At 39.0% G+C, this 15,712-nt stretch overlaps 1 protein-coding gene across 1 annotated transcript in view; it reads right to left on the minus strand.

Annotated features, from left to right (window-relative positions):
- The window catches only part of LOC118842014 (MAM domain-containing glycosylphosphatidylinositol anchor protein 2-like), a 132,964-nt gene that overhangs the window by 8,449 nt on the left and 108,803 nt on the right, over positions 1–15,712 (minus strand). Inside the window, exon 3 of the mRNA XM_036749710.1 lies at positions 487–756. Coding sequence (XP_036605605.1) covers positions 487–756 — 270 coding nt within the window. The remainder of the gene's footprint in view (positions 1–486; positions 757–15,712) is intronic.

The following is a 15,712-nucleotide window of genomic DNA, read 5'->3' on the forward strand; positions in this document are numbered from 1 at the left end:
TTTCTCTCTCTCTATCCTCTCCCTCAGAAGGAACTCTGTGAAACTTCTGGTATTCACTCCCATAGGAAGAGCTCTCCTTTCTCTATCTGACTACCTTTTATGTCACTGTCTCATTTTAAAACCAAGATTAAGAACTAGCCTAAGTTCATCAACTCAATTTTGTTATAAATTCTGATATAAAACTTTTGTCATTAGCAGGATAATGAGGATGTCAATAAAACAATTGAGGACCCAGGAACTAATTGAGATGAAAGATGTGTACTGACTCTCTTTGGTGAATGCATCTATTCCTACAACAAAATTATGATTTTTAAAAGATTCAAAGATTTATAAAGCCCTTAATAAAATACAATATTTTTCAAATAATTTTATATAGGCACATTTTATTTAAGGAAAGATGTATATGTCTCACAGCAATACCACCATTTATTTCCTGAGAAATTGTATTTTGGGGAAATAAAATTTAAATTCTCTAGACAAACTTACCTCTCACTATGATGTTGGTGGATTTTTTGGCTGGGTTTCCCACATTATTGTTGGCAATGCAGCTATAAGTGCCAGCATCATCCGATGTAATGGCGGGAATGGTTAGAGTTCCTCCATTCAGTACAGTCTTTTCAGGAAGATTCCCAATGGACCTTACCCAGGTAAGAGTAGGGGTAGGTTCACCTCCTGTTGTAACACATACTAAAGTTATCGCCTCTCCAGGATTTACAACTATGGGATCATCCACCAAGAGTTTAATTGATGGAGAAGCTGAAAAACATAAAAAATAGAACATGTACTTGCTTTTAAAGTTTTCTAATAGGTTCCATAGTTATAATTCATTTATTCAAGCTATGTTTTAACGATATTGTTTCCTTTTCCAAAATTTATTCTTACACAACTTTCACTTAAGTTAAGACATAGTAGGTTTAAAATCATTTATATGCTTATATACATAGATGTATGTGTATATATATTTACATATATATATTAATATATACACACACACACATATATGTATATATGTGTGTGTGTGTTACATTAGAGGTGGAGCCAAGATGGAGGCTGGAAAGCAGGGACTCCCATAAGCTCTCCCCCAGGTTGGTCTAAACACCTGTAAAAATGGCTCTGAACAAATTCTAGAGCGGCAGAATGCACGAAACAGCAGAGGGAAGCAGGGTTACAGCCCAGAACAGCCTGGATGGTCACTGGGAAGGGTCTCTTGCATGGTGCTCGGAGTGGACTGCAGCCCACCATGGCCTGTGCCATGACCAACCAGACTGGGAGTTGGGCAGAACAAGCCACAGGGACCTGAGTCATTGAGCTGTGGCAGTTACCAGACTTCTCAACCCACATCACACCAAAGACAACAGAGCAGGTTAGTAGAAAAACTGCTGGATTGGGAAGAGAGGGGTTGGTCCCAGCCCTTGGGGAAGTGGAGGTGGTTCAGGGGTGCAGGTGGCAGCAGCAGGAAGCCCCTGTGGCTGCCTCCAGAGCTCCAGCTGTGGTTACTTACAGCCCCAGATCCGCCTGGAGCAAGGATTAAAACCAATAATCACCTATCCAGCAAAACTGAGTGAAACGCTCCAAGGTAAAATATGGATTTTCAATACAATAGAGGACTTTCAAGCTTTCTCAGTGAAAAGACCACAGCTGAATAGAAAATTTGACTTTCAAATACAAGAATCAAGAGAGGCAAGAAAAAGTAAACAAGAAAGAGAAATCATAAGGGACTTATTAAGTTGAACTGTTTTGTTTACATTCCTACATGGAAAGATGATGTGTATGATTCATGAGACCCTTCTCAGCAATAGGGTAGTTGAAGGGAATATATATATATAGACAGAGCACACAGGGTGAGTTGAGTATGAAGGGATGATATCTAAAAAATTTAATTAAATTAAGGAGTGGGAGAGGAATATATTGAGAGATGGAGAAAGGGATAGAATGGGGTAAATTGTCTCACATAAAAGTGGCAAGAAATAGCAGCTCTTTTGGAAGGCAAGAGGGTGCAGGTGAGGCGGGATGAGTGAATATTGCTCTCATCAGATTTGACTTGAGGAGGGAATAACATACACACTCAATTGGGTATCTTACCCCACAGGAAAGTAGGGGGAAGGGGATAAAAAAGGAGGGATGATAAAAGGGAGGGAAGATGGGGGAGGAGGTAATCAAAAGCAAATGCTTTTGAAAAGGGACAGAGCCATTGGAAAAAAATTGAATAAAGGGGGACAGGATAGGATGGAGGGAAACACAGTTAGTCTTTCACAACATGACTGTTATGTGAGTGTTTTGCATAATGATACATGTGTGACCTATGTTGAATTGCTTGCCTTCTTAGGGAGGGTGGGTAGGAAGGGAAGAAGGGAGAGAATTTGGAACTCAAAGTTTTAAAAGAAAATGCTCAAGAAAAGTTCTTTTTGCACACAACTGGGAAATAAGATATACAGGAAATGGGCATAGAAATCTATCTTACCCTACAAGGAAGTAAGGGGAAAGAGGATCAGAAGTGAGGTGGAAGAAGGGAAGGCTGACTGGGGAATGTGGCAATCAGAATATATGCCATCTTGGATTGGGGGGAAGGGTAGAAATGGCAAGAAAATTTGTAACTCAAAATCTTGTGGAAATCAAAGCCGAAAACCTAAAAAACTTAAATAATAATAAAAAATACAAAACAGAAAAAACTACATTTTAAAAATCAAAAGAGGGGAGGCACAGCCAAAATGGCGGCTGGAAAGCAGGGGCTAGCATGAGCTCCCTGCGGAGTCCCTCCAAAAACCTATAAAAAATGGCTCTGAACCAATTCTAGAACTGCAGAACCCACAAAACAGCAGAGGGGAGCAGGGTTCCAGCCCAGGACAACCTGGATGGTCTCTGGGTGAGGTCTAGCCCACACGGAGCTGGGAGCTGGGAGCTGGGATCTGGGAGCGAAGCGGAGCCGAGCCCAGCCTGAGCAGCATGGACCAACCAGTCCAGGAGCCAGGCAGAGCAGGTCCTAGCACCCTGAATCAGTGAGCTGCAGCAGTTACCAGACTTCTCAACCCACAAACTCCAAAGACAGCAGAGAAGATTAGTGGGAAAAGCTGCAGGAGTGGAAGGAGTTCACAGTTCGGCCACCACCCCCAGGGCAGCAGAGGTGGGGCAGCTACAGCTGCTGTTGCTTCTGGCTCCAGGCCCACGTGGTGGGAGGAATTAAGTGGTGGATCAGAGCAGGAGTGCACAACCTGCTGAAGATCTAAGCCCAGTCCGGGTTGGGGGTTCTTGGGGAAGGAGGAGTGCTGGTGTGGCAGAGCTGGCACATCCCCCCTAAATATGGAACATAGAACTCTTTAGTCTACAAGCAGCCATACCCCACTGAAAAACTCAAGTGTCAAGTTAGCTGGTTGGGAATGCGTCCAGGCAGCAAAAACACACCCAGATTCAGTCTCAGACTTTGGATTCTTTCTTTGGTGACAAAGAAGACCAAAACATACAGACAGAAGAAGTTAACAAAGTCAAAGAGCCTACAACAGAAACCTCCAAGAAAAACATGAACTGGTCCCAGGCCATGGAAGAGCTCAAAAAGGATTTGGAAAAGCAAGTTAGAGAAGTAGAGGAAAAATTGGGAAGAGAAATGAGAAGGATGTGAGAAAACCATGAAAAACAAGTCAATGACTTGCTAAAGGAGACCCAAAAAAATACTGAAAAATACACTGAAGAAAACAACACCTTAAAAAATAGACTAAGTCAAATGACTAAAGAGCTCCAAAAAGCCAATGAGGAGAAGAATGCCTTGAAAGGCAGAATTATCCAAATGAAAAAGGAGGTCCGAAAGACCACTGAAGAAAATACTACCTTAAAAATTAGATTGGAGCAAGTGGAAATTAGTGAATTTATGAGAAATCAAGATATTATAAAACAGAACCAAAGGGACCAAAAAATGGAAGACAATGTGAAATATCTCATTGGAAAAACCACGGACCTGGAAAATAGATCCAGGAGACATAATTTAAAAATTATTGGACTACCTGAAAGCCATGATCAAAAAAAGAGCTTAGACATCATCTTTCAAGAAATTATCAAGGAGAACTGCCCTGATACTCTAGAGCCACAGGGCAAAATAGAAATTGAAAGAATCCATCGATCGCCTCCTCAAATAGACGCTAAAAAGAAATCTCTTAGGAATATTGCTGCCAAATTCCAGAGCTCCCAGATCAAGGAGAAAATATTGCAAGCAGCCAGAAAAAAACAATTTGAGTATTGTGGAAACACAATCAGAATAATCTAAGATCTGGCAGCTTCTACATTAAGAGATCAAAGGGCTTGGAATATGATATTCCAGAGATCAATGGAGCTAGGATTAAAACCTAGAATCACCTACCCAGCAAAACTGAGTATCACGCTCCAAGGCAAAATATGGATTTTCAATCAAATAGGGGACTTTCAAGCTTTCTCAGTGAAAAGACCAGAGGTGAATAGAAAATTTGACTTTCAAACACAAGAATCAAGAGAAGCATGAAAAGGTAAGCAAGAAAGAGAAATCATAAGGGACTTACTAAAGTTGAACTGTTTTGTTTACATTTCTACATGAATAGATGATGTGTATGATTCATGAGACATCAGTATTAGGGTAGCTGAAGGGAATATGCATATATATATGTTTATGTATATTTATATAAGTGAATGTGTATGTATGTATATATGTGTGTGTATATATATATATATGGAGAGAGAGAGAGAGAGAGAGAGAGAGAGAGAGATGGAAAGAGAGAGAGAGAGAGGGCACAGGGTGAGTTGAAGATGAAGAGAAGATATCTAAAAGAAACAAAATCAAATGAAGGGATGAGAGAGGAATATATTGAGAGAGGGAGATACGGAGAGATAGAATGGGGTGGATTATCTCAAATAAAGGTGGCAAGAAGAAGCAGTTCTGTGGGAGGAGGGGAGAGGGCAGGTGAGGGGGGAATGAGTGTATCTTGCTCTCATCAAATTTGGCCTGAGGAGGGAATACCATACATACTCAATTGGGTATCTTACCCCACAGGAAAAAAGAGGGAAGAGGATAAAAAAGGGGGGATGATGGAGGGGACAGCAGATGTGTGTGGTGGTAATCAAAAACAAACACTTTTGAAAGGGGACAGGTCAAGGGAGAAAATTCAATAAAGGGGGGTGGTTTGGGAAGGAGCAAAATATAGTTAGTTTTTCACAACATGAGTATTGTGGAAGGGTTATACATAATGATACACATGTGGCCTATGTTGAATTGCTTGACATCTTAGGGAGGCTGGGTGGGAAGGGAAGAGGGGAGAGAATTTGGAATTCAAAGTTTTAAAAACAGATGTTCAAAAACAAAAAAAAATAGTTTTTGCATGCAACTAGAAAATAAGATACACAGGCAATGGGGCGTAGAAATTTATCTTGTCCTACAAGAAAGGAAGAGAAAAGCGGATGGGAGGGGAGTGGGGTGACAGAAGGGAGGGCTGACTTGGGAACAGGGCAACCAGAATATACGTCATCTTGGAGTGGGGGGGAGGGTAGAAATGGGGAGAAAATTTGTAATTCAAACTCTTGTGAAAATAAATGCTGAAAACTAAATATGTTAAATAAATTATTTAAAAAAAAAGAAAAAAATCAAAAGAACTAAGTGTATTAGCAGGGCAATAAACACAACATAAATGACAATTGTCAATATACCTATGTGGTTCTGTATCACAAAATATAAGAGACTCCATATAGAAGATAGAAGAAGTAAACCATTTATTCAGAAACCAGAGAACCAGATCCCATAACTGATGAACCCAATCCATCACAGCAGCAGTGAATTCAACATACAATATCGCAGCAGAGAACCACTTCATTCCATAATCTTCTGCCCCCATTTTGGGGCCTTCCCACAAGCACATGCACAGCACAGCACAGCACACATTTGCTCTTTCCCTCAGCTCTAACTGCACTCTCTGCATTTCCTATAACACACTTTCCTTTTCCTCTCAGCAAGCTCCTCCCACCACTTGTGACTCAGATTCCCTGTGATGTAAGCAGGTCACATGACCTATTAATGGGTGGAAAAGATCTTCAAATCCAAATTTTTAGTGCACTAAGCAATGACTTAAATGTGACACTTACAATTATTTTCCCAGAACATTAAGAATGATGTTTTAAAGGAGTTTTTTTTAATTTTTACTTAGTTGTTCATTTATCCCTTAGTATAAACATTAAAATATTCAAATGGATCTATAATATAATCCAAGGCTGTCCAAAATATGGCCTGCGGGCTGCATGTAGCCTGCAGTATGATTTTATGTGGCCTGCCTGTGCATTTTAATTTTCACAAGAGAAAAAATAAAATAATACTTTGCATGGAATGTGTGTTAGATTTTTTAATTCCATTACTAATAATCTCATTGATGTTAATTTTCTTTGCTGTTTTTAAGCAGTATTATGGATGGAACATATCTGACGGAATTTTCAATTGATCTGTGGAATGTGTTCCATACGTATGATGCAGACTAGTAAGTATGCACCTACTTTTATACTGTTGTGTTGTCACTTTGTTGTTTTGTGTTTGCTTTCATGTGTCACATCTTCTTCTTCATATTGATGATTTGGCTTCCCCCCTTCTATTAGTGTACTGTATTTTCTATTTTGGGTGTGACCCTCAAATAATTATTTTGTTTTAATGTGGCCCTAAGATAACCTAAGGTTGGACAGCCCTGATATAATCAATTTGGATACTCTCTTCAAAGATGTAGCTCAAAAAACATCCATTCTTGTCTCTATAATGAGACTCTTTTCCATATCTTCTCATAAGTTCACCACAATGGTCCCCCCATTTTGCTGTAGGATTTACCTGTTTTTCTGGGCCTATCTCTCAGAGATACATGACCAATATATTTTTTCTATAAATTATATGTTAATAACGTCATTTATGTCTGTTTATGCCTAAAGGCAACTGGTGGCACAGTGGATAGGGTATTGGGCCTGGAGTCAGAGAGAGCCAAGTTCAAATCTGGCCTCAGGAAAGGCAGAGCTAAGATGGCTGAGTGAAAATGGGGACTCACCTGAGCTCTATCACAAATTTCTTCAGATACCTCTAAAAAGTGAATCTGAACAAATTTTAAAATGGCAGAATCCACTAGGAGACAGAGAGGGGAGATTACCATCTTAGGACAACCCAGAAGGTGGATGGGAAGGATCTGTTGTACCAGGCTGGAAGAGCACAGAGCATGTGGGTCCACACCCAACCATAGCAGAGAGAAGCAGGCCCTGATGGACTGAATCACTCATGGCAGTGGTGATTCCCAAACCTCTTAGCAGGGGATGAGGATCTGCTGGAACTGGATGAGAGAAAAGCTCAGGGCCAGAAGCAGCAGCAGCAGCAGCTACTCCTGGGGCTATCAGCCCATAGGGTAATTGTTTGAAGTCACCTACTTGAATTTCCAGGAGCCAAGACAGCAGAGCAAACTGTAAGTGCTCTCACCCTCCCTTGTTGACCTTGAAAAACCCAGAGACTATTTCACTAGAAAACATATTGAAATAGTGGAGCCAGGAGAAGGGGTACAGCAGTCTTTTAGCTAAGGAGGCTAGGGAGATCAGCAGGAAGGGTCCTTCTTTCTGTGGTTGAAGGGGACCAGTGCAGGACAGGAGGCTTCCCAGCAAGCCCCACCTCAGTGGATGAGCAGGAGATTCTCAGCCCCACGGGGATGGAGACAGAAAGCAGCAATACCAGGACCCCAGATGTGCCTTTTCACAGCCAGGGGAATTGGCAGACACCAGTGCGGATGGGTGTTCACCAGTGGCTGAGCCTACCTGTGTTCTAGCCCAGTCCTAGGGGAAGAGGAGACCTCTAGTGACCAGACAACCCCTCCCCAACACATTAAAATGCAAACTTGAGTGTAACCCCAGGGAAGCACAAAAAGACCTCACCTGGCTTTGGCCTGACAAACTCTGGGGAGCTCCAGGTCAGCACCAAGTAAGCTGTAGCATGAGATAGCTTCTAGCTTCCAGAACCAGAGGCCACAGCACACAAAGCCAGTAACAAGACCCCTAGCTCCCAGCACAAGAAGTGTGGGCCAGAGTCCCCTGCACCCCAGAAGCAGAGATCAAATTTAAAAGCCAGGAAAAAGGCAATCAAAATGAGTAAGAAGAAAATTGGAAAAGGAAAGACAACAGATTCTTAATACATGGACAGGGAAGATCAAAATATGAATTCAAAAGAGGACAGCATTAATACTATACTCACATCAGAAACCTCTAAAGGGAATATGAACTGATCTCAAGCCCAAAAAGCATTCTTGGAAGAGCTCAAGAAGGATTTCAAAAGCCAAATTAGAGAGGTAGAAGAAAAATTGACCAATTCTTTTTAAAATACAATGGACAAAATGGGAAAAATTCACTGAAGAGAACAACTCCTTAAAAAGTAAAATTGGCCAAAAGATGAGGAGGTACAAAAGCTAACTGAAGAAAATATCTCCTTAAAAAGTAAAATTGCCCAAATTGAAAAAGAGGTACAAAAACTAACTGAAGAAAACAATTTGTTGAAAATTAGAATTGGGCAAGTAGAAGCTAATGACTCAATGAGACATCAAAAATCAGTCAAACAAAATCTAAAGAATGAAAAAAATAGAAGAAAATGTAAAGTATATCATTGGAAAAACAACTGACCTAGAAAATACATGCAGGAGAGATAATCTAAGAATTGTTGATCTACTGGAAAGCCATGATACAAATAAAAAGCTTGGACAATATCTTCCAAGAAATCATGAAGGAAAAGTTCCCTGAGGTTCTAGAACCAGAGGGTAAAATAGTCATTGAAAGAATCCACCAATCACCTCCTGAAAGAGATCTCAAATTGGAAATGCAAAGGAATATTGTAGCCTAATTCCAGAATTATCTGGCCAAGAAGAAAATACTGTAAGCAGCAAGAAACAATTCAAATACCATGGAACTACAGTTAGGATCACACAGGACCTTGCAACTTCTATATTAAAAGATCAGAGGGATCAGAATATGACATTCTGTAAGAGAAAGGACCTTGGACTACAAACAAGAACCAAAAACTCAGCAAAATATACCATAATCTTTCAGAGAAGGAGATGGATATTCAATGAAATAAGGGAATTCCAGACCTTCTTGACAAAAAGGCTAGAGCTCAATGGAAAATTTGATCTTCAAATACAAGATTCAAGAGAAGTATAAAAAAGTAAACAGGAAAAATTGGGAAAAAAAACCTTGTTATTCAGTAAAGGCAAGCTGTTTACATCCCATTTAGGAGGATGACACTTTTTAATCTTGAGAACTGTATATTTAAAAGGTATATACATAGACATAGTGGGTAAAAATTAACTGATGTGATGATAAAAAGCTATTAAAGGGGTGAAAGGAGATTGTAATGGGTGAAGAGGAAAGGAGGAGGCAAAAAGGGTAAAATACATCACATGAAGAGACACAAAAAACATTATAGTAGAGGGAAAGAAGGGAGGGAGATGAGCATTGTTTGAGCTTTACTCTCATCAGATTTGGTTCAAGGAAGGAATAACATACACAACTTCAAAAATCTCACTTGCCCTGCATTCAGTAGGAGGAAAAAGGGGAAAGAAAAAGGAGGTAGGGCTGATAGAAGGGAGGAAAGATTGAGGGAGGCAGTGGTCAAAAGCAAAATTCTTTTGAGGAGGGGAGGGAGAAGGGAGAAATAAAAGTATAAATGGGGGGGAATGGGATAGAGACAAAGACACAAATAGTAATCATAACTGTGAATGTGAATGGAATGAACTCTCCCATAAAACAGGGGCTGATAGCAGAATGAATTAGAAAATATAATCCTACATTATGTTGTTTACAAGAAACACATTTGAAACAGGGGGACACAGACAGAGCAAAGGTGAAAGTCTGGAGCAGAATATATTATGCTTCAGCTGAAGTTAAAAAAAGCAGGGCTAGCAATCCTAATCTCAGACAAAGCAAAATAAAAACTAGATCTAATCAAAAGGGATAAGGAAGGAAACTATATCCTGCACCATAGACAATGAAGTAATATCATTGCTAAATATATATGCACCAAGTGGAATAGCATCCAGATTCTTACAGGAGAAGTTAAGGGAGTTGCAGGAAGAAACAGAAAGCAAAACTACACTAGTGAGGGACCTCAAGGAAAACTTTTCTGAGGTCCTAGAACAAGAGAGTAATATAGTCAATGAAAGACTCCACCAAAGACCTCCTGAAATAGTTCTCAAATTGAAAATTCCAAGGAATATTGTAGCCAAATTCCAGGATTATCAGGTCAAGGAGAAAATACTGTAAACAGCTAGAAATAATTCAAATACCATGGAACTACAGTCAGGATCACACAGGACCTTGATGAATCTAAACTTAAAATAAACAACAAAGAAGCTAAGGAGGTGAGTAGAATTTTGGAAAAGGTAGACATGGTAGACCTCTGGAGAAAATTAAATGGGGATAGAAAGGAATACACATTTTTTCAGCTGTACATAGCATGTACACAAAATTGACCATGTACTAGAGCATAAAAATCTCACAATCCCATGCAGAAAGACAGAAATATTAAATGCATCCTTTTCATATCATGATGCAATAAAATTATATCTAATAAAGGGCCATGGAAAGATAGACTAAAATTATTTGGAAACTAAACAATCTAATCCTAAAGAATGAGTGGATCAAACAACAAATCACAGAAACAATAACTTCCTTCAAGAGAATGACAATAATGAGACAACATACCAAAACTTATGGGATGCAGTAAAAGCAGTTCTTAGGAAAAGTTTTATGTCTCTGAATGCTTACATGAATAAAATAGAGAAAGAGGATATCAATGAATTCAGCGTGCAACTGAAAAAGCTAGAAAATTAACAAATTGAAAACCCCCAAATAAATGCCAAATTAGAAATACTGAAAAGCAAAGGAGTGACTAATAAAATTGAAACTGGGAATAAAACTAAATAAAACTAAGAGCTGGTTTTATGAAAAAAAAAACAATAAAATTGATAAACTTTTGGTTAATTTGAGTTAAAAAAAGAAGAGCACCAAATTACTGGTATCAAAAATAAAAAGGCTGAATTCACCACCAATGAAGAGGAAATTAAAGCAATACTTAGGTGTTATTTTGCCCTATTGTATGCCCATAATTTTGACTATCTTAATGAAATGGATGAATGCTTACAAAAATATAAATTGCAAGAGGAAATACAATACTTAAATAACCCCATCTCAGAAAAAGACATTAAGCAAGCCATCAATGAACTCCGTAGGAAAAACTCTCCAGTGCCAGATGCATTTACAAGTGAATTCTATGAGACATTTAAAGAACCATTAAGTCCAATAATATTTAGACTATTTGTGAAAATTGGTAAAGAAGGAGTCCTACCAAATTGTTTTTATGATAAGAATATGGTACTGTTACCTAACTGGGAAGAGTCAAAACAGAGAAAGAAAAATATAGTCCAATTTCTCTAATGAATATAGATGTGAAAATTTTAAATAAAATATTGGCAAAAAGATTACAGTAACATAACATGAGAATAATACACTTTGATCAGGTAAGATTTATATACCAGGAATGCAGGGCTGGTTCAATATTAAGAAAACTATAAACATAATTGATCACATCAACAACAAAACTAACAGAAATCATGTGATTATCTCAATAGATGCAGAAAAAGCTTTTGACAAAATACAACACCCATTCCTATTAAAAATACTAGAAAATATAGGAGTCAATGGAGTCTTCCTTAAAATGTTAAGTAGCATCTATCTAAAACCATCGGCAAGCACTGTATGTAATGCACATAATCTAGATGCATTTCCAATAATATCAGGGGTGAAACAAGGATGTCCACTATCACCACTGTTACTCAATATTTTACTAGAAATGTTAGTTTTAGAAATAAGAGAAGAAAAATAAATTGAAGGAATTAGAATAGGCAAAGAAGAAACTAAGTTATCACTCTTTGCAGACAATATGATATTATATTCAGAGAATCCTAGAGAATGCAGTAAAAAACAACTTGAAACAATAAACAACTTTAGCAAAGTTGCAGGATATAAAATAAACCCACATAAATCATTGGCATTTCTATATATTACTAACAAAGTCCAATATCAAGAGATAGAAAGAGAAATTCCATTTAAAGTTACTGTAGACATTATAAAATATTTGGGAATCTACCTGCCAAAACAAATCAAGGAACTGTATGAACACAATTGAAAAACACTGCGCACATCAACAGGAGGGAGGAAGTCATCCTAATTTGGTCCAGCATAATGTGAATATCTTTAAATTCATCATACTTGTATGATGTATATTGTTAAATATAGCCTTAATTGCAAGCTGCTTGTTGTTTCCAATGCAGTGGATATTTTGACATATGTGGCCTGGAAGGTAAGTGGCTTTCCTAAAAACCTTGTTATTGGAAGCGGTTGCAATCTGGATTCTGCCTGTTTCCATTACCTAATGGAGGAAAGACGTGGTGTCCATTCTTCAAGTTGTCTTGGTTGGATCCTTGGGGAACATGGAGACTCCATTGTTCCTGTGTGGAGTTATGTGAATGTTGCTGGTGTGTCTCTGAAGAATCTTCGATCTTCATCCTCCTTTGGGAACTGATGCTGATTCAGAGAATTGGAAAGATGCTCATGAACAGGTGGTTGAAAGTGCTTATGAGATGATCAAGCTGAAGTGCTATACTTCCTGGGCCATTGGCTTGTCTGTGGCAGATCTGGCAGAAAGCATTATGAATAATCTTAGGAAAGTGCATCCACTTTCCACCATGATTAAGGGCCTATATGGCATTAATGAAGATGTCTTCCTTAGTGTCCCATGTATCTTGATGCAGGATGGCATTTCAGATGCAGTGAAGGCAAACCTAATTCCATAGGAGAGCCATTTAAAGAAGAGTGCAGATACTCTTTGGCGAATCCAGAAGGAGCTGCTATTTTAAAACCTTTTAATGTGCTGCCATCAAGAGAGAACATGACAGTGGTTAAGGGGTTATGCATGATACACTTTTAAAATAGGTCAAATTTTTCCTCTGATTAATGATTGATCACCAGAAATATAAAACCCACCAACAGTCCTCTAGTCTCTTCCTAAAGTTGGAAACGGGGAATAGTACAGTGTGATTACTGTTTGTTAAACCTTGTTGTTGCTTGCATATGATGCTGGATATGACTTGTATAGTCTTAGCAGTAGGTGTCAAGTAGAGCCAGTGCCCCACAGGTATATAAACTACCTGCCTTGTATGTAGGTGCTATAGGTTCCTGTAGGTCCATAAGACAATACTCCTGGATACAAAACACCACACAGTAGTAATTCTTTATTGATGCATTGATTACTTTTGTGCTCCCCTTCATTAGGGCTCTACAGCAGGGCCCCATGTATCACCTTTCCAGAGGACCAGATTTTGTCTACATACATACACACATATATAAATCTCCATATTACATTAAAAAATCTGTATATGTACAATGATGCAACCAATTCCTCAAGTATTGTACTAACCCTAAATACTGAATAAACAACAAATAACTTATAAAAAAACAGGACAGGACAAATGTTAAAGAGGTACAAAAATCTACTGTTAAGAAATCTACTGTTAAAAAGCAGAATTGGACAAACGAAAAAAAGAGGTACAAAAATTCACTGAAGAAAGAACTCTAAAAATTATAATTGGGCAAGTAGAAGATTATGACTCCATGAGATACCAAGAAACAATATAACAAAATCAAAGGAATGAAAAAAATTTAAAATAATGTGAAATATCACTTTAGAAAATTTTGATTAAGCTAGAAAAAAGATTTTTTTTAAATGACCTGGCAATGATATTTCAAAAACTTATCAAGGAAAACTGCCCTGATATCCTAGAATCAGATAGGTAATGTAGAGGTTGAAATGAATTCATTGATCACCTCTTGAAAGAGATCTCACAATGAAAACTCCCTCACTGAGATGTGTATATAAGATCTGAGGTTGGGGTTTTGTTTTGGGGGGGCACTCATTGAAAGAGTGTTGGTGATGAGACTCTGGGTAGTCATTGAAGCAGCCCTCCCAGCTTTCAAAACCCAGATGTTGGTGCTTCTCTCTTTGGTAACTGTTTGTGTATTGCTATGGACAGATAGAAGCCTGTCTACTGATGCATATTTGTTCTGTTTATATAATGTATGCTGGTAATTTCTGTTTGTTTTCTCTCTGAAGTTCAGGGTGCCAGCTTTTTCCCCTTTTTCCCCTAAGTGAAGGATATATGTATGTTTATTTAAAGTGAGATTGTTAGCCTCTTAATGTTGCTTTCCCTAGAAAAGTAGATCAAAGGACCTGTGCTAGCAGCCCTTCTGTGTACTCTTGTTGTTGGTCTTTCACCTCCACAGCAGCCACCAACAACATTGTTGTTACAGCCACCAAAAAGAAACAAATGTTATGGAGCAAGGGTTGGGAAAACACATGATTTACCAGCTTTCATATTAAAGGATCAGAGACCTTGGCATATAATACAGTGGAAGGCAAGTGAGCAGGAATTACAACCAAGAATAACCTATTCAACAGAACTTACTACAATCCACCAGGGAAATATTCATATTTAATGAAATAGGGCAGAGGCAAGATGGTGGAGTAAAAGCAGGGACTTACTTGAGCTTTCTCCAAACCCCTCCAAATAATCTGTAAAAAATGGTTCCAAACAAATTCTAGAGCAGCATAACAAACAAAATGAGAAAGAAAAACAAATTTCCAGCCCAAGATAACCTGGAAGGTTAACAGGAGAAAAGTGAAAATAACTGTTGCACTGGGCTGAGAGAGGAGTGCAGTCCAGTGCAGGCCATACCAGCACAGACTGGGCCCCAGCAAATCCAGAGCAGGCCTCAGGGGACTGAATAACTGGCAGCTGTGATAGTTTCCAGACTTTTGAACCCACAATCACCAAAGACAACTTAAAAGGTCAGTAGGAAAGATATGTCAGATCTGGTGAGAGAGGAGCACAGACCATCCCCTGTCCCAACATAGCCCCAGCTGGGGCAAACCAAGAGCAGGCCTTGGGAGTAACAGAATCATAAGTGGCAGCTTCTGGAACTCTCAGCTGACAGAGGGTAATGGGATCAAACACCTGGTAAGAAGAAGATTATAGGAATCTCTTTGCTGGCACTGAGACAGGACTTGCTTTGCCCATATTTGGATTTTGGTCACAGTCCCAGGTGGCAACCACAAGACAAGGAGCATTAGCATAGCAGAGTTTGAAACAGCAGTAGAAGAGGACCCTCTTCAAAGTTCCAGGGCAGAAAAGAGTGCATGTGGTCACTCACAGACCACAGCAAAGACCAGCAGATGAGTAAACACCTCTCCTTTGATCATATCACCTTTGAGGAGCTGAAAACTTACATGTCCATAGAAGAGAGGGAGAAAGGGAGAGAGAGAATGGGGTAAATTATCTTACATAAAAGTGGTGAGAAAGAGCAGTTCTGTTGGGAGGGAAGAGGTGGCAGGTGAGGGGGAATGAGTGAATCTTGCTCTCATCAGATTTGACCTGAGGAGGGAATAACATACACACTCAATTGGGCATCTTACAACACAGGAAAGAAGGAGGAAGGAGATAAAAAAGGGGGTGTGATAGAAGGAAGGGCAGATAGGGGGAGGAGGTAATCAAAAGCAAACACTTTTGAAAAGGGACAGGGTCAAGGGAGAAAATTGAATAAAGGGGGATAGGATAGGAAGAAGCAAAATATAGTTAGTCTTTCACAACACAATTGT

Source organism: Trichosurus vulpecula, chromosome 3 (assembly GCF_011100635.1).
Source record: "Trichosurus vulpecula isolate mTriVul1 chromosome 3, mTriVul1.pri, whole genome shotgun sequence".
NCBI lineage: Eukaryota > Metazoa > Chordata > Mammalia > Diprotodontia > Phalangeridae > Trichosurus > Trichosurus vulpecula.